The 19,878-nt window shown below is 41.8% G+C and overlaps 1 protein-coding gene across 2 annotated transcripts in view; it reads right to left on the bottom strand.

Moving 5' to 3' along the window:
* The window catches only part of ACSS3 (acyl-CoA synthetase short chain family member 3), a gene marked incomplete at its 5' end in the record, with an annotated part of 191,582 nt that extends 181,539 nt beyond the window's left edge, over positions 1-10,043 (bottom strand). For both annotated transcript variants that reach the window (XM_080935711.1, XM_080935710.1), the window contains one exon: positions 9,748-10,043. In XM_080935711.1, the coding sequence (XP_080791837.1) occupies positions 9,748-10,043 (296 nt within the window). The remainder of the gene's footprint in view (positions 1-9,747) is intronic.
* Positions 10,044-19,878: the final 9,835 nt, after the last annotated feature.

Here is a 19,878-nt window from a genome sequence, read left to right as displayed (position 1 = left end):
AAACACATGAGAGATGAAGATACCAAACACTGAGATGTTCCACAGAAATTCTCCCCTTTCATAACTCCCTGGGACAAGGAGAGGTTGGGAGAATAGATCCAGGATTCTAGACCTCAAATTGGAAAGCACTGAATAACTCTTACTTTTTATTTTGTGCTAGCCGCAAACATTTGGGTATCTGAGAACTACTTCTCCATAAGATTGGCCACCTTCATCTCATTTTGATTGAATGAAGAGAGTCATAAAACTTAGTTTAGCTCTCAGTTGAGAGTCAGGAACAGAGGGAGGATAGAGAAAACATAAAGTGACATTAGACAAAATGTTGACTTAGTCCTCAGTGACTTTGTATTCATTAGCACAATGTTATTTAGCAAGTGATCAATACTACAGATTTTATGTCTCTTCAACAATATAAAGTGTGATCACTCCATCTTAGTTAACTTTCACAAGTGTCCACATAGACTGACAATAGAAACTGAGAATCCTTTATTTTTTTCACTTCTCAAATATTCCTTTTAAATATATCAAGTGTATAAATTATATGTATGTATGTATGTATGTATGTATAATTTTACCTCACTGAAGCACATACTTATAAGATACATCTTAAAAGATTATATTTGGAAAGTGTTATTATCTTAATAACCAAACCTCAACAGAAGGTCTTTCTATTATCCAAATCTTACAGTTTTCGCTGTATTTGTATCCAGTGGGTTCATTTGCCCTGTTGAGTCAGTTAAGCTTGGTTACTTGCCTAAAAGACAAAAAATGGCAGTCTATCCCTCTCTAGCTTAGTGTTTGAGAGTCCATATGTTTTTGTTTGCTTGCGTGTTAGTTTCTTTTGACTTGTTTTTCTTTTTCTTCCACTAGATTCTCTCATACCCAGAGTTCTTGTACTTTGTAAAAAATTACAATTAAAATAGTGGCTTCTTTTTTTCTACCACCTCTTACCTCATCCAGACAGGACAGCAGAGAAAGCAGTAGTGCCCTTGGAAAGACAATCTCTGGATCTGTAGTTTAGATAAAGGATGTGAGATCTACACGTGTATATTCTTTTTACTACTGTAACTTACAGAATCTAGTGTGCTCAGATATATTTGTCGTAAAGATCCATTGGCCTCCCACACCTTCTCCTGCACTGACTCCTGACAGGTGAAAGCAATGATCTCTTCTGCTAAATGGCTCCTAATTGTTTATAAAAGTGATTTTTTTTAAAGAAATAAAGCAAGTAACAGTACCCACTGATCTCCATCCTCCTCCCCAATCCCAACTAATAACACTGGGCTGGAACAAAAGAAAAGTATGGTGCCTTGCAGGAGGCTCTGAGGGTTCAGATTTTCTCCCAACACCTGCAAGAGTTGATCGGTCACAGCTGATTGAATTTCCATTGTTCATTGATTGTGCCATTTGCCAGGCAATCCATCCCTGCTTATGTAATTGCAGCATTCCTGTAGGTTGCCCTGTTCTGTCCTGGAGGTTCAGGAGTGTGACAGGCTGAGAAAATTAGATACTGCACAGCTCCAAGCTTCTGACCTTCAGAATACAAAATAAGGCCCATCTTTTAAAATTGGTCTTTCCTGATGAGGTTATTTTGAGGGACATTATTTCTAACAGGTAATTCTTTATGGTGACCGTGTGCCTTAAAATGTATTTATATCTCTAAAGATGGTTCATTTTCAAATGTAAGTACAGCTGTACAGGGTACAATGATGTGAATAAATCAGCTTAATTGAAGGCTTTTCAAGAAGGGGCACATGTCTCATCCTTAGACAAAACTCTCACTTCAAATTAGAATTGAAGATGATTTTGACAACATCTGAATACGTCATTTTCTTGAGTAATGCTGAAAGTAGATGTCAAGTAATCCTAACTCACAAACACAGGCATGCACACAGGCATGCATGCACGAACTCACAAGAATGTGCACACAAAACCCTAGTAAAATAATGTTTATGTTAATTAAGCCTAGTCTTTCTGCAATCTGTATATACTGCAGAAAATTTTGCACATGATAAACACATATAACGTAAAATGGAAATAAAAATTAATAAATAGGAACAACATTTCATATAATCATAAATTAAAACATAAAGGACTGATGTCCCAAATACTTTAATGGTAGTCAGAACTGTTCTGTCAAACAGCCAAAGTTCATTAGAGAACAAATCCCTGTCTAGTATTATATTATTTTCTCTTTGCTTTGCAATAAACTCAAATTCACAGAAAAGTTGCAAGCACAAGAGAGCTTGCTTCCAAACAACTTCCTGACACAGTGCCCAGTGTCTCCAGAATAAATTATCTTCTAATCACTATAAACAAGGGCACTCCCCTGGAGATCCTCAGTATAACCACCAAACTGAGGAAACTCACACTGACATATGACAACAACAGAATCTTCAAATCCTGTTCTCGTTCCTTAGTTGTTCTAAAAAAAGGAAAAAGTCAATTAAAACGAACTATATCCAGTTCTGAATTACCTACTTCAAGTAGTTCACGTCTCTTTATTCTCCTTTAATATAGAACAATTTCTTTGTCCAAATCCTCCTCTAAACGATTCAGGATTTGGCACCCAGTGTCTGAAACAGTTGCCTAGGTATTTGTAGATGAAAATTCTGGGCTCTCATCCAGGACCACTGCAGTTATCATTACTAACCATCTCTGCCCTCCACTAAGTGGCTACATGGCCTCTTAGGAAGATGGGCTTCTACCCTTCCTATGTGCAAAGCACACGAACAATACTAACACTGTAACACTCAGGAAGGCAAGAGTGGAAAGATATGCAAACCCATCTTGTATAGTTCATGGCTTAGAGAGCATGCACTAAAAAATAATTCCCTTGAAACAAAACGACACAAAAAACAAAAACAAAAATGATTTCCTTATCTTCTCTGCCAGGATCACAATGAAATGTTTAGTTACCTAACTCATTAGAATCATTACAGGGTATAATAAAAGCAAACCAACCAAACAAACAAACCCTAAAGATCTGCTAAGTAGCTGTGAATCTGATCTTCTAGATTTTGCTATCCTGTTTCTTCCGAGAACTTCCAGCACCAAAGAGAACAAAAACAAAGCACAAAATGTTCAGCTTGCAAAATCAGTGAGTTCTGAAGCAACGAGTTTCAAAATAAACCAAATTCCCCTCCTTCTTGGTTTCTTCACTTCAACTTTGAAACACACCTTTCTCCAAAACTGGGGTGGGTGGTGGGGAGAAAGATGAAGATAGCTAGTTGAAGAAACTGACTTTCATTTGTCACACGAAGGTCGCTAAGCTGTTTTTCTGTCTCTCAATCTTGTCACTGTTAAATAAGTCCACAGAATTCTCTGCCCACCAGCAGGTCACGCTACAACGCACTGTTCTACCCTTGGCACGGCTCTCTCCGTGAGCATCGCCTGATTAAACTTCGCCACGTGTCTCTGAGTGAGAATTAAATGTCTTCCAATCCGATATTCTTAAAACAGGTCTGGACCATTTGACCACTATAGACTTTCCCATTTAAGAGAGAAAATCATCCCTTCATTATTCATTATGAAGTTAAAGGACACTTGTCTCTTTTCTAAAACTTCCTGGAACAAGTTTGTTTCCATGACAGCCATTGTTATTTCTTGTACTCTTTCACAAAGTTTAACTCTTACCTGTTGTCCTTCCCTCGCCCCTCCCCTCCTGTTCTCCTCCTCCCCTGCCAATCACTCAGTCCCTCCCTCTATGCCCCACCCCTTTCCTCTCCTACCTTACTCCTCCTTCGATAGTTAAAATAGCACCTCTTTTTAATTTTTACTCAAATCTAAAATCGCAGATTAAATTATCTCAGAGTTTTCAGGCACTTATCTTTCATCCCCCAATCAATTTCTAAACTTCAGTGCTGGACTTGGTTTCCCACGTTCTGGTAACTCAACCCCTCCAGCGAAGTTCATCTCCAGGCCACAGTTCTCTGTGGATGCCTGGCCTCACTCTGGATGCCTGGCTTCACTGTGTCCACCCCTTCAAGCTAAGGCTCCTCTGATAGCTCTAAGCTCTGTACACTATACCTATACAGGAACTACCGAAATATAAAAAGAAAAGGGTGACCTAGAGAGATTTTATTTGTTTAGCCTTAAACATAATACTTTCCTACTTCTTCTCTACTTTAGAAGACAGTGTGAATAAATGTGCTTACCATGGTCACAGTTAATGAACAATAGAGGTTGGGACAGTAGTCAAGGGGGAGGGCTTTAGAAAATGTTACCATGCAGAACTCTTTCTCCCTCTCACGTCTCTCTTCCCCTCCCCTTGTCCATCCCCCTCCCCCTCTTCCTTATCCCTCTCTTTTTGTTTCTTAGGGGCAGGGATTAAGGGTGTTAATAAAAGAAATCCAGACACAGAGCTCTTTGCTAAATGATTGCTTTCAGATAAAAGTCATAGCACGAAGGTTCTAGGAAGGCAGAGAAGAAATCATTGTCTTCACAGAGGTGGTCCCTGGAGTTACTCATGCTCCGATAGATAGATAGCTTCTTACCTGTGCCTTGGTTAAGTGCAGTGTGTCTCGAAACAAAATTTGTAAAAATTAAAAGCATGAAAGCAGGTTAGAGACGTGGAGAGAAGGAACGGGAATTGATGGGGTAGGGTAAAAATAAGAGACAGTGGGAGGATTATAATCAGAGGGCGTAATGTGCTTATACAATATTGCAAAATCATACATTAGTTGTGGGTTGCTGTCCATATGCAGGTGAGGGCAGGCACAAGATAAAACAAGAGTCTGTGATTGGCCAGTGGAAAAAGAAGGCGGGCTGAGAATTTTAGAGATGGGACAGAGAGACAAAGAGACAGGGAAGGAAGGAAGATAGAGGAAGAGAAAGACCATCCAGATTCCACGTGGCTTTAAATAGCCACAGGTAGCTATAAATATCTTATAAGGGATGGATGATTACAGGACGATTTGTCTTATCTAGTTGGCCAGTTTATATCAGTATCAATTGGCTCTGAGTTCACTGAGAGGACATTTTGTGGGGTGACAATTTACTGATATAAATCTGATTGATAAATTACAAGCCTCCAGAGTTTTGATTTTATCATGTTTCAGAGATTTATGACGACCACAGAGGGCAGATGGCTGGGAATGTGATCTGAATCCTCACACGGGGACCCTGAGATAGGCAGTCACTACATGAGGCTAGCCACGGAAACTAGAAACGGTGGGACCGCCAGGGCCAGAGAGTAGCTAGTGCTAGCGTGGGATGGTGCATTATGTATTATTTCATGCAACAATGAATAAACACACACACACAAATAAATAAATAAAACGTCACCTCAGCCAGTCACAGCTATAAGCAGACTTCCCCATGATTATGACCCAGAGCTTATGAAGCTGCAAATATCTGCTTGCTGCTACTCCAGACTTTCCGAAGCCATCATTCAACTGCCTTCAATAAGCAGGCACTACTGGCTCAGAAAAAAAAAAAAAGCTCTAAAAGCCACTGGTGCAGAGTTAACTATCTTCCAAGAAGGGCCGTAAAGACCTTCTCATCTCCAATGAATTTACTGTGCTATTGGCCACACAAAAATGCCCGCTTAACTCTCAGAGTTCTACATAAAGATCTAGAATTCCAAGGGTAGTGTCTTTTGTTTTTACGTTTTTTTTTTTTTTTTTCTTTAAATCCTTCAGGGCACACACTAGCTCCTTAAAAAGGTCAGCAGTCACACCCAGACCTCCCCGTTATAGTTTGGTAATGATGTCCTTCATGTGTCATTTTGAATCCTTTTATTACCTTTTCTGTCCTGTTCTCTATAGTGAAGACCTAGTAAGAGATTGGCATCCTTAAGTTCTTCTGAGTCAACTGAAGAGTTAGCAGGATCAAACTATTGTAAATTAAAACCAAGCAGGAAATGAGCACCTCATTCTTCTTCAAACCACACTCTCTCCACTACGGGAATGTCAATCTAAACTTAATAATATTCTAGTAATCTCAATTTAGTTTCTTTCAGTTTGTAATAATACTTACTTAGTTTATATACCTTTTTACTTTATAATACATTGCAATATTCAATATCTGAGAATCTATTCATTTATTTAGTGTGGAACATGCCAAAGTGTACCTGTCGAAACCAGAAGACAACTTCGCTGAGTTGGTTCTGTCCGTCCAACAGATGAATTCCAGGGATTGAATTTGGTTTTCCATAGCTGGTGACTGATGCCTATACACACTGAGTCATTGAATCTGCCCCCAGATACTGAGAAGCTTAACAATGAACCTTTTTAAATAAGGCTGAGATCAAATTGAATCCTGACGCTTTTATAGAAAAGAATCCCTTGATAGCCCAGAACATAAACTACAAACTGAAATAAAGAACCAAATTACCGAAGATTGGAGAAAAAGACAGTGGCATTTCAATCTCAGAAGAAGCAAAAGAATGCCTCTTCCTCAGGGGAAAACAAACAAACAAACAAACCCAGAACACCAACTATTGTATTCCAAGATTAAGGAAATTACTAGACTTCCCAGTTGTTCCCTTTGTATTACAAAGCTCCAAGGAGAGTCTCTCAAACAGAGACATTAGCACCTAGAAAGCAAAGTAGCAAGAACACATGAAATGCTATGAGGGGGGGCTCTTTGTTTGTTTGTTTGTTTGGTTGGTTGGTTAGTTAGTTTGTTGGTTGGTTGGTTGGTTAGTTAGTTAGTCTGTTGGTTGGTTGGTTGGTTGGTTAGTTTTGATTTGTTTGTTTGGTTGGTTGGTTTTGGCTTATCTGTTTGTTTTAGCAAGTTTCAACCACCAGTTTAATGCTGGCCTTCACTGTTCAGAGATCTCAAAGTACAGAGCTAGAGATGAGTTTCAGTAAGCCTCCTATGTTGCCAAATGTACATGACATCCTCAAAACTTACATCCCACTTGTGCTCCTGTATATGTGTAAGATATTGGAGACTTTGTGCCCTGTTTATGAGGAAGGCTTCATGATGAGGAAAATGATGAGATGGGCATTTGCGGAAAGAGAATACACCTGCATCCATAGGCATCAGAGACTGAGCCAAAGTTTATCTGTCACCACTAAGAACATGTAGTTCCCTATAGCAAGTCATGTGTTCTGCTTGAGAAGGTAGCTGAAGCTTCCTCACATCGACTCCTGGTTACTCTCACTTACTATTCAAAAATAGCAACAAAACTCCTCTCAGCTAAAAATGCTACTATTTGACTATCATCTTTAAAAATATACGCTAACTCTACACTAGCCACAGAGATATATAGGAGGGATAAGAACATTCGCCTTTCTTTGTCTTTGGCCTTATTGGTAATCACTAGCCAACCAGGAATATCTGCATATTATCTAACAATAAGGTATAATAGCGGTAACTCAAAAGGAAGCCATCTACTGACTAAAATGGGACTTTGCTGTCCCACCTCTGCCCAGTTCCTCAACTCAGCTATGCCAACCAAATGACTTCAGGAAGACTGAATCAGACCTCCGAACTTAATGAGACTAAAAATATTTATTATTCATTTTGATCTTCCGGAATGCCCTGAAAGAGGTAAGAGAGTGGAGACCCTAAGAGTAGGAAGATGAATAATTCAGGTACAACATTAGCAAATGCTAGTGATCTACAGTGTGATCTACAACGGAGTGAAATGATATACACACAAGGACCTTCTTCCAAAGTTCTGGCTAAAAGCAGTATGCTTCTTGCACAACTTTTAGAAAATGTTGAGTAGGAGTCAGAGTTTACAGAAGAAAACCAGTTCTTTGATAGTAGCTCCTAAATCTTAACTCTACCTGCCACACACATTTATATTGTCTTACTTTGCTGTGCCTTTTGGCCTTCCCTGATGCACCCTGGGCCTCTGGACTCCATTCAGTCTCTCTTCCACCACTGCTATTGCCCAAGACCTATTTGGCTATCTTCAGTTTTTAGTTACAGTATCCCAGTGACCTCTTTGTAAACTTGTGGTAACTGCATTTATTTATTTGTTTGTTTGTTTTGTGTGCGTGTGTGTGTGTGTGTGTGTGTGTATGTGTGTGTGTGTGTGTGTGGTGGCATGGGTACAGATATCATCATCATCATCATCATCATCATCATCATCATCATCATAAACAAAAATCTTTTGGAAGTCTGTTCTTTTCTTCTACCATGAGAGTCCCCAGGATTGAACTTAAGCCATGAACACTGGCATCAAGTGCCTTTACCCACTAAGCCATCTCACCAGCCCTGCAGTGACCTCTTATCTGAAATCTTTGCATATTGGTTTGGGGGTAAAGGTAGACACATTAGACTGTTAGAGAACAATAATTTGTGACAAATATACAGAAGAGTGATCTTTGAGAGGACACTAGAACAGCTTCCTGTTCCTACCAGGACTGTAACACAGAAATAAAAAGACAGCTTTTCTTCTCATAACAATTCCAGTCTAATCCACAGGGTCGCTCGATTTCATTCTTCAATCAGCTCATCCTCAAACTAATGACTTGATTTTGAGGGAAAAAAAAATAATTGGATCACAGAGATTAAGGCACTTGACTGTGAGCCCAGCAACTAAGGGAGGGAGAACACAAACCTTGCAATGAGTTCCAGAGAGGAAACACCGTTATACACCCACTGTTACATATTCACTGCCTGGTTCACTGTCAGCACACAAAAGTCAGTGGATCACATACTACGAGAATAATAAATTGAATTGTGGTGGGGGAGATGTATTCAGATTTGAAAGAATCACCATGGAAACTTTCCCACAAACAAATCCATTAGGGAACAAGGCAGGACGAAGACACAGAACAAACTCCTCTCAGTTTCCTGACAGATTCTCTGCTGTGAGAAGAAAGTCATACACCAAACAGCCAAAGGACATCGTGACCAATGCATTGCCCTCATCTGCTAAGTAGCTTTTTTCTTTTAAACCTTTCAGTTAATATCATTTCCTAATGACTAGCAGATGGGAGCAACCACATCCTTAAAGCTCTAGGCACCTGGAAACTCCACTTTGTTTTCCAAAACCTGTAGGCATCTCTCAGTAATCTAAAGATCTTTCCTACAGTGTCTTCTCCTTAGAATATAAAAACAATGTTTGAAAGTATTTATAATTGAAGTTTACAATTGAAACATCCAGATGAAAGCTTTCTTCCTACCCTGACACCTAAGGTCACCTGTCCTCAATCAGTCCCCTTGGCAATCCTTAAGTTTCCTGTACAAAAGCCTAAGGTACTCCCAGCTATCTGGCACACTATTTAAGCCTCTTTTTTCCTTTCTTCCATTCCTCCAGCCAACACAGTTACTTCCAGTCCTCTTCTAGCCCCTTGAATTTTGATAACAGGATCACTTCAACGTTGAGATGATAAGGTCTAATCCTCCCAGAACTTGCTCAGTTACCTTTTTACTTCACTCCCCCTTCTCTTTCCCTCCCCACAATAGGCAGGTCCACAATTCCCTAGTCTATTACATACTCTGTTTACACAGTATCTCCTCTTGCAGTCAGCAGAGTCCAAGCACCGGTGAGCCTTTGTTTTTGTAAGCCTTTGTTTAGGTCACTCAACATGCCCACTGCCAATAAAGGCCTCTGCAAGTAAATCTCTTACGTGAAACTGGGGTCACCCTAGATAACCGAGAACTTCAAACGGAGAATGGAGGACAGCGACGAGAACGAAACCATCAAGCCGTAGAAATAGCTGAAGGCATCGTACATTTTGATTTTCTTTCTTATTGGAACTTTAGATTCCTGTCCCAGACCTTCCAGCCTTGGCATCCAAAAAGTTAGGAGTTACTGGAAATGACTAAGGCATCACTCACCAACTAGTGGAAGGCGGGTATCTGTTCTCTAGCGTTTTGGTCCAGGGCTTGTACCAACTGATCTGCTCAGCAGCTTTACCCCAGAATCTCTCCGGGTCTGCCACAGAGGCTGCAAAGTGGGTCTTGTACTCGCCACTACTCCCGGTGGTCAGAGCCCTGCAGCCCCTGCCTCCAAACCCGGCCACCAAAGCCCTTCGGGCCATACCGGCCCCTCTTACTGAAGGGGATCCAGGCAGAGGTGCCCCAAGCGTCCCGGCGCCTGTTACTTTGCGATATTGTAACCAGGATGGCTTCATACTTTCTTTCTGTCCCTAGCTGCAGGCTCAGCAGCTTGCTATCCCAACAGCTGTGGCACTGCCCCCTGGGGGGGGGGGGGCTGAAGGAGGCGGGGACTAATATGGAGGTGACCCACCCCCCCAGCCCAGAAGTTTGGAAGTCCAACTAAAGTCCGCAATAAAAACCGACCTGGAACCAGCAAGAAAGCAACAGGCTGGAGCAGAGAGACCTGTGTAAAGGGGGCAGGAGTCTAACGGGGTTGAGTTGCGTCACCCCTAAATTCAACTCTTACACACATTTCCAGCTCTTGACAGTCGCTTATCCTCTGACAGAGTGTTCTCCGGACTTAAACACACACAAGCACGGCTAGAACAAGGCCAAAGGGCTCAATGACCTAAAATAAAGTGTGTATATCTCTGTGCTAAAGCCAAATCACGTAACTTTGGACATTATAGTGAGGCTCTGGGATATTATTTTTCCTTTACTCGTTTATTTCCTCGTTTAAAATTCAACTCTCAAACCCTAGTTATTAAAACCACAAGCAGCCTCAGGGTATTGTTTGTTCCAGGATTTCCTGGCAGCCTAGAGGAGGCGTGGAAGAAGGTTACCCAGCAGGGTTGGGGGAGGGTTTCCAGGAGTGATTGACAGGTCTGCCACCAGGGAAGATATCCAAGCTGGGACCTTGGAGGCACCTGCCTGTCCACTCCACAGGATTTAGAAGCAGAGATACAAAGAACTTGGAACATTTCGTCCCTTCTAATTACCCCCCTTTGGGGTTATTCTGACTCTCTTTTATAGAACACATGGTTGGGAGATTTCTTTGGGGTAATAAAAATACTCTTAAACAGAATCTGGTAACCACACCATAACTCTGAAGAAACTATAATTCACTGTGGTGTATGCGTCCCTCAAGAGGGTGAGTTACATCTCAGAAGGCTATTCTCAAGCAAAGCAGAAGATGAAATAACTCCTAAGAAAGACAAAGCTGAGAAAATTCAAAACACTCGGGTGCAGTGATTTCTTGCCTGGCTTCATCTTTTTTCAGGCCCCGCCTTCGCTCAGACAATCTTTTACTTTAATAGCATGCCACCCGCACTCTGCCGGAGTGTCACAATATCTGAAGCTTTACATGTGAAGATGATGTATTCCCAAGTCTTAGGTGAGAAATAGTGCAATGCCCTTGACCCTGTAAAGGACCAGAAATTAAAAACCAGTAAACAAATGATCCTTCAGGGAGAAAATGATGCAGAGATAAAGCTAAAGATGCAAGACAGGGGTACATGACTTTAAGTAACCACCTCAACTATTTTCTTTAACTGAGAAGCAAGACTCCACACCTTTTCTACCCACCCACTGCATGCTTTATCCCTCCTCCAGTTCTTAGAAGACTATCATCATTTGAAGAATGTCATCACTTAAATCAAAATCCTCAATCTCTTTACCCCTCCTTCCTTCTACTCCATGATGCCTCTGACATGCAAATTTCATGGAGCCCAAATCATTACCATGTTCCAATCCCTTAACTCACATGCATGCCTCCCAGATGTATAGCTGTTTCGGTGGAAATGGTATGAAGAAAGGAACCAGATAGTTGTTGGTAAATGAGGCCTTGAGATTTTTCAGCACTGTGAGAGAAGTGGAAACACTAGCCCATGTTTTCTAAGGAAGCTTAGAGACAGGTGAACTCATCTCAGGGATCAGGCTCAGGAGAGCAGAGAGAGCTCAGACCTTGATAGACTCAGAGCTAAGGCACTGGGCTGGAGAGTAAGCTCAGTGGTTAAGGACTCTGGTTGCAAAAGACCCTGGTTCAATTCCCAGCAACCGCTTGGAGGCTCACTGCTTTCTCAGGCAGTAAGCATGCATGTGTGTGGTACATAGATGTGCATTCAGGCCAAACATTCATATGCATCCAATAATAGATAGACAGACAGGCAGACAGATTAGAAGCTCCAGACTTTAAGGGAACAAAAGCCAGCACAAGTCACTTTCAATCTCATAGGGAGAAGAAAGGAAACCCACATTTCAGTTTTATTGCTCTCTCTCTCTCTCTCTCTCTCTCTCTCTCTCTCTCTCTCTCTCTCTCTCTCTCTGTCTCTCTCTCTCTCTCTCTCACATACACACCTCATATCACACACACACACACACACACACACACCTTTGTATTGTATACACACACACACACCTCTGTTTTGCATATCACACACACACACACACCTCTGTATCATACACACACACACCTCTGTATCACATATACACACTCATCTCTGTATCACACTCTGTATAACACGCATACACTCTCACACCTCTGCATCACACACAGACATACTCACACACCTCTGTATCACATACACACACACACACACACACACACACTCACCTCTGTATCACATACACATGTGTTGGAAACTCTGATTCTAGAGACCACAACTTTGAGGCAGTTGTTTATATTCTCATATTTAAAAGAAATTTTAAAAATAATTTCAATGAAATATAATCAATTAAGTATTCATATGCATTTTTATTTTCAAAACCACACCAAATGAGAACCAAACTGGGTAATGGTAATATTGCAGAATCTGCAAGGACACAGAGAACTGGAGAAGAATGAGGGGGAGAAGGGGGAAGAAGAGGAGGAAGAAAGAAGCAGGAGGAAGAAGAAGAAAGGAGGGAGGGAGGAGAAGGAATGAGAAGGTGGAAGGAGGAGAATAAAGGGAAAGGAAAAGGAGGAAGGAGGAGAAAAAAGGAGGAGGAAGGAGGAGGAGGAAGAGAAATAAAGGAGAAGGAGGAGGAAGGGTAAAGGAGAAGGAAAAGAAGAAAAGAGGGGAAAGGAGGAGGAGGAGGAGAAATCAAATGAAAGACTGGAAAGAAATTAAATCTCTTAGCATCTGTCTTAAAAGGAAGTAAGGAGAAAGCTGAATTCAGCCTCTCAGAGAGAAGAAACCCAAATTCTTTGCTAATAGCTGGAATAGTTCAGGACTTGGAGGCCTGGTTTTCTTTGGAAAATTCAGAGGTAAGGTTATAGCTGGCAAACAAGAGAACTGATCTTAAAAATATAGGCAAGGTAAATCTCCATGTTGCCAGATGAAACCCTTACTCTGGACACACCAACTTATAACCTTGTGTTTTTACTTTAATTGTCTGGAATAGATAGTGCCCTTAAATATAGTGTTGGTAGCTATGCACCATTCAGTAAGCACGGGGAATGTTCAAAAGCATTGACTGCTGACTCTGTCTGTTCACAGTGCTAACACTACATACAACATAACGTGCTGAAACTTGGAATGTTCCACTAACTTTCCCATGCTGTAATTTTTGGGTCTTTAATCTGAATGGATATATCTTGGCAGATGATTGATATACAATATAAATAAATATGTAAACTGCATTAGGGCAGTGGTAAGCCAAGCTAATTCAAGATAGCAATAACGCTCATAAACAAACAACCCCTCCCTCCAAAAACATCTTTATTATAGCTAAAACTTTGCAGTTAGACTACTTCAGAAGACATGATTTGATTGTAAACATACCTGCAATACTTATATTGTTTCAAAAGATAAAAATTATACTTTAATTACTTCAGAGAGCAAAATAATTAATGCCTAAATCATGTGAAACTACACCTTTTTAATGTACCCTATGTATTTCTTGATTTAACATTCTAATTAAAGTATTTTTCCAGGTGACACTTACAATGCCTTAAACAAAGATACATTGATTCAAAGATTATCTCAAATATGTGATTCATTATAGAAATAGAAAAATGATGGAGAATACAGAGAATGGTGGGCACAAAGAATGAAACATGTGAAAAGCTGTTCAAGTAGGCACAGAGAAATGAGAGGAAACTAGACCCAGAGAGTAAAATGATAAAAAAAAAGGAGTTGAACCAGGAGAATGACAGAGAAAGATGCAGCGATTTGCTAGTCGTCATCTTTGTACTTTGTAATTTTTATTCAGCAATGGGCTTCACTAATAAAGGTGAAGAAGAGAGACACTGAAGTTATTAATAAATTACCCTGGCTGTGCGCACTGTTAGCCATGCAAACCATGCCTTTGCCTAGCTTGACAAAAGGGCCTAACTAGAGGAAAACAACAGAACTATTAACACCTTGCCTTTTACCTGCCTAGTCTCCCAAATACATGGACAGCGAGATGAGCAGACATGTTTGTTCAAAGCACTTATCTGTGAAGCTGGGACAAGTCCAGCTGAAATCAAAGCCTGCGGGCACACTGAAGCTTTGCTGGGACTCAGCAAAACATGTTTAGGAAATATGCTGGTATGCGTGAGCTGAAGTCATTTTCAAACTTCTCAAAGTGAAGAAGAATACATAAAGACATTGTAAACTTTAATTTCTGAATTGTCCTCTGTTTGCCCTTTCTAGCAATGACAATATAGAAAATAGAAATGGATGGATTTAATGGGAGAGGAAGGGGAAGGCTGGGTAGAGGAGGGTATATGCTCCCCAGATAACTCACATTGAAAGGTCTAGTAACTCAAAGGAACAGGACAGGAACCTAGAGGCAGAGACTATGGAGGAATGCCATGGCTTGCTCCGGCAATATTTCTATAAACCTGGGACTACCAGTCCAGGAGTGGCTCCACCCACAGTGAACTAGGCTCTCCTGAATCACTAATGAAGAAAATTCCACCCCACCCCCACGACAAGAGGCAAACAGTGTGGTCGAATTTTCTTAATTACAGTTACATTTTTCCAGATGGCCCTGGCTTGTGCCAAACTGAAAAAAAAAAAAAAAAAAAAAAAAAAAAAAAAAAAAAAAAAAAAAAAAACTAACACACCCAGTAAGGAGGGGAGGAGGAGACTGGCATGAATTGTCACTGAGGTGCTATGTGCATTTGATAGCTCCTGGGAAAGGGACAGCCAGTTGTCTTTAGTGGTGTGACTCTTGGAATGTCAGGACAAGCTCCATTTCCAAGAGTAGTCTGTCAACACATACTGGGATGAATGGGGAGAGGAAGGAGAAGGAGGGAGGGAGGGAGGGAGGGAGGGAGGGAGAGGGAAGGAGGAAGGGGGAGGGAAGTGCAGGAAGGAGAAGGCAGGGAGGAGGGTGAAGGAGGAAGAGGGAGGGAGGAGAAGGGAGGGGAGGAAGGGCAGGGAGAGGGGAGGGAGGGAGACAGAGACAGACATACAGAGAGAAAGAGAGAGACAGAGAACATGAACATAATGTTAAATAGATAGAGAGGAGGTAGAAGAAAGGTGAGTATGTTCAAACTATCTTCAGAAAGTTCTCAAAGAATTGGGCTGGAGAGGTGGCTCAGTGGTTAAGATCACTGCCTGCTCTTAACTCAGGAGGTCCTGAGTTCAGTTCCCAGTAAACCTCATTGTGGCTCACAACTAACTATCCTAGGATCTGGTGCCTTCTTCTAGAATGTAGGTGTACATACAGATAAAGCACTCGTATACATAAAATACATACATAAACCTTAAAATTCTTTAAAAAAAATGAATAAAACCAACTATGTTCATAGCAGGTTTATTCATAAAGTCCAGACTAGAAAAAAACTAAATATCCCTCAACCAAAGAATGATTTTTTTTTTAAAATGTGGTAAACATTTACACAATTTAGTATTACTCAGCTATTTAAAAAAAAATCATGAAACGTGCAGGCAAATGGATGGAACTAGCAAAAAGCATTCCGAGTGATATAATCCCTTCTCGGAAATAGAACCATCATTATAAGGAGGTGTTAGCTGCTAAGTGAAGGATAATCTTGCTACATTCAGACAGGGAAAGTAATAAGGAGGGCTGGATGAAGGAACTTGTGGATCCCTGGAAAGATTTTGGAAGTAGACTGGGGGCAGGCAAGGAGCAGGCTGATGGCAGGTGGAGGGGAGGTGAGGTACTGGGAGAGATAACTGGAACTGGAGGGCATTTGAGGGTCATGCAGAAACCTAGTACAGTCTTCTAGACTGAACCTATGAAAGACTCTGAATAGTAAGGGATATGGAACCCGAATGCAAGACACAAACCAAGCCACAAAACCTTCAACCTAAAATCTACCCTGATTCCAAGATGCGCAGGGGAAATTGGTGGCACAGAACTCGTGGGCGTGCCAAGCAATAACTGGTTCAAATTTAGGTCCACACCTGGAGAGGGAGCCCCATATATAACCCTTAGTGAATGGCCAGAAACCAGAAGCTGGTCAACCAAGAGACACAGGATAGAAACAGACATGACTTGGAAAGAAATTCAATAAAATGGTCTCTGGTGATATTTTACTACAGGCATAGATCTGTAGCCTAGCTCAGGTGTCATCAGAAAGATAACATCCAGCAACTGGAGGGAGCAGATGTCTCTCTTTCCCGAAGCACAAAACTATATGGAACCATGAAATAAAAGATAGGGGGAGGATTACAGGAGAGGTTGAGGACGCCGCAAGTAGAGAGCCCACAGTATCAACTAAGCATGGCCCACAGGGGTCATAGAACGAAGTGACAGTCATGGACCCTGTGTGGATATGACCTGCATGGACCTATGGTTCTGCAGCTTGGTCCTCCTATCGGACTCCTAGCACTGAGAGTGGAGGTGTCTCCAATTCTCGGGGTTCTTTTTATATTACTGGGTCTCTCTCTCTCTCTCTCTCTCTCTCTCTCTCTCTCTCTCTCTCTCTCTCTCTCTCTCAGGGAAATGGAAAGTGGTGGATATATTAGGGATATTTAGGGATATATATATATATATATATATATATATAGATAGATAGATAGATAGATAGATAGATAGATAGATATGGAAATGAGGGGGTGACTGGGAATGGTGGAGGGAGGGGAAACTGGTTGGAATATCAGTCAGATAAAGTAAGATAGAGTATTAACCTATTATCCTTGTTTAGGTTTCTGGAAAGTACCCTAGAAAATACTTTTATTTAAGATTAGAAAGATATAGAGGTTAGATATAAATATATGTATATATATGATAGAGATAGAGATGATATAGATATACAAGATACACACACACACACACACACACACACACACACACACACGAGGAGAGAGTGGGGGGGTGATCTAGCTAATCATTTCCAATCATTTTTAGCATCTTCATTTTCTATTTGTTTGCTTTTCCCTCTGTGTAACAATTTGCCACTGAGAAAAGAATTCTCATTAATGTCACTATGAAGGCCAAAAAAAGTTATGAATATTTTAATCAAGCTACCAAAATCTTCAAGGGTTCATCTTAACCCTTCTGCAGGGATAATTCCTGAAGAGTTGGACTATTTCTGTTCCATAATCCCAAAGAAAAAACTTCTGGGTGACATTAAACTATCTATAATCCTAACAGCTGATGTTAGAGTCCCAGGATTAAGAGGAAAGTGAACATCCTTTGATATGATGTTTTGCAGGGTGGACTCGTTGGCGAGCAGCAGCTTCATCTTCCTGTTTGTATGTAGACTCCCATGTGCTTCGGTGGTCGGGTGGATGTGCATAAACCAGTTTTCCAAAAGCAGAGAGGCTCTCATGTAACAAAAAAAAGGAGAGCAATGGTGCAGGGGCTTCAACACAGAGCTCTCAGGTAAAGAGTAGTTTAAGTGGGAAAGGTAAGGAGAATGAAGTGGCTTAGTTTGTGTTGAAAACGAAATTGGATGCCTCGTTTATCAGGAATACTGTGGAAATGAAAGAATTAAACATAAGTATATATTTGATATCGATATGGTACGAAATCTGGCATATATTAACCTGTGCAGTTTCTGTCTGATATTATGTTTAATAATAGCTTTTGCCTGCTCCTGGGGGGCATTGCATGTGTGCCAGAGGTGTGTATGAGCAGTAGGAGGTGGCAAGAAGGAGAGAGACCGTGTCTGTGCTCAGAGTTCTGACCTGGAACACAGGAATGATGAGTAGCCTAATGTTCCCTGAAAAAAGCCGGCCTGAGATGCCCCTGACAACGCCACTCAGGGATGGGATGGGGGAGTGAATGGGCGGTACCCCCACTTGTGCACAGTGGCGCAGAGCACTCCCGAGAACACTACTGAGATGACCCCAGACACTGAGAAACCCCAGGGACCACTAAGGGGAGCAAGTAAGTGATGGAGAAATGGAAGAGAAAGAGAAACAGAAGGGTGTGGGCACAATGAGGAGAGGCAGAGCTGGAGACTGAGGGTGGAGAGGAACAGCCTGAGGTTAGTAACCAATGATGCTACCCGGGATCACTGTGGGGTCCTGGTCCATGCTTCCCTGGATTTTGTGGTCCTGCAGCAGCAGAAATCTGTTACCACCAAAGGCCAGCCAGGGTCACAGAGTCTGGGCTGCTACCTGGGGACATGTTGATAGCTGAGGACTGTGCAGAATTGGCCACACCCCTCACCCGGGATCAAGAGAGAGCTGACCCTAGGAGCGTGAGAGCAGACAAGCTAGCTTCTCCTGCCCCTAGGCATCTGAGGCGAGCCCCACCACTTGCTGGAGAAGCACAGTGGAGCTGGCCTCAAGAGCTTGAGTGCAGGACAGCAGCCTATTGTCCGCTGTGATGTAACAGGGAGAAGATACCCGCCTCCCCTTCCTCATCCCTTGCCCTGGGGTCATGAGAGTGGAAGGACTGGTTCCTAATTGACTGCAGTACTCAGAGAACAAGCCCTACACCTCAGCAGCAGGATAGAGCTGGCCCTGGGTATAAGGGGTAGGTAGCTGGTAAGCAGGCCCTAAGAGGGTAAGGCAGAGAGAATTGGAGGGCTGGACAGCTTAGATACTGCTCAGCCCCTGATCCAAGGCTTTGAATTGGCTCACTCCACCAGCAAGCTCATCCATGAATTATTGGAGTTCCAGATGGAAAACTACAGGATCTCCATGACACAGGGTAACAACAGGATACCCAAGAGGAGTTTCAGTGAGGTCTCGGATTGATAGAATAGCAGAAGCCAGAGGTCTGGTACCAGACTGGGGCATTGCAATGAACATTTGCAAGCAAAGAAGTGTGGGCAAAAGGGTGTACTGCGGTATGCACAGTGATACGCTACAGCGTCTACATGAGAATCGTTTTCTGCCAGTGGGGAGGGTACAAGGGTGGAGAATGGGAATGAGGGGGGAGAGAGATGAGTGGGACTGGGGCGCATGGTGTGAAATTCACAAAGAACCAATAGAAGATGAAACAAATACTATCTTTTGATATTATCTCCTTTGTTCCTTCTCTTTTCTAACCCCCAGCCTAACCACGTGCGTCACACCTGTGCTCTCGCTTTCAGATCATAGCCTTCTAATTGATGCTCTGTGCGCGCGTGTGTGTGTGTGTGTGTGTGTGTGTGTGTGTGTGTGTGTGCTCTGAAGTTTACAAATACAGTCTGCTCATTGTGTATAATATCACTTCTACATTTATGCCCCAGTGTAGGGGAATGCCAGGGAGGGGAGGAAGGAGGGAGTGGATGGCTGGGTGTGGGGAACACTCTTATAGAGGCAGCAGGAGGAGGGATGGCAAAGGGGATTTCTGGAGGAGAAACCAAGAAAGGGGATAATATTTGAACTGTAAATAAAGAAAATATCCAATAAAAAAAGAAAAAAAGGGAAAAAATCAGCTCCAGTACATGTTTCCAGACTTTATTAAGTATAGTGAGTACCTGCTTTTGTCTGCTCCACTGACATCTTTGTCAAGGTATTTATTACACTGACCTAGTTATTTCTTAAATCTGAGGACAGAAAATGTGGGTAGGATAACAGTTCTCCACGCTCAAAAGAGTGTGAGCCCATGAAAGGAATATGCTGTGCAATTTGGTTTACTTAGTGCTTTTCATTCTTTACCTAGGGCTATAATGTAGGACATACTTTTAAATACAACTTAATTTAATACATAAGAAAATTAGTAGTGTTTGGTCTTTTGTATGTGTGTGTGCATCACTGTTCTGTGGCTGAG

The sequence above is a fragment of the Micromys minutus genome (assembly GCF_963924665.1).
Source record: "Micromys minutus genome assembly, chromosome: 22".
Taxonomy (NCBI): domain Eukaryota; kingdom Metazoa; phylum Chordata; class Mammalia; order Rodentia; family Muridae; genus Micromys; species Micromys minutus.
This window is presented reverse-complemented; position numbering and strand designations above follow the sequence as displayed.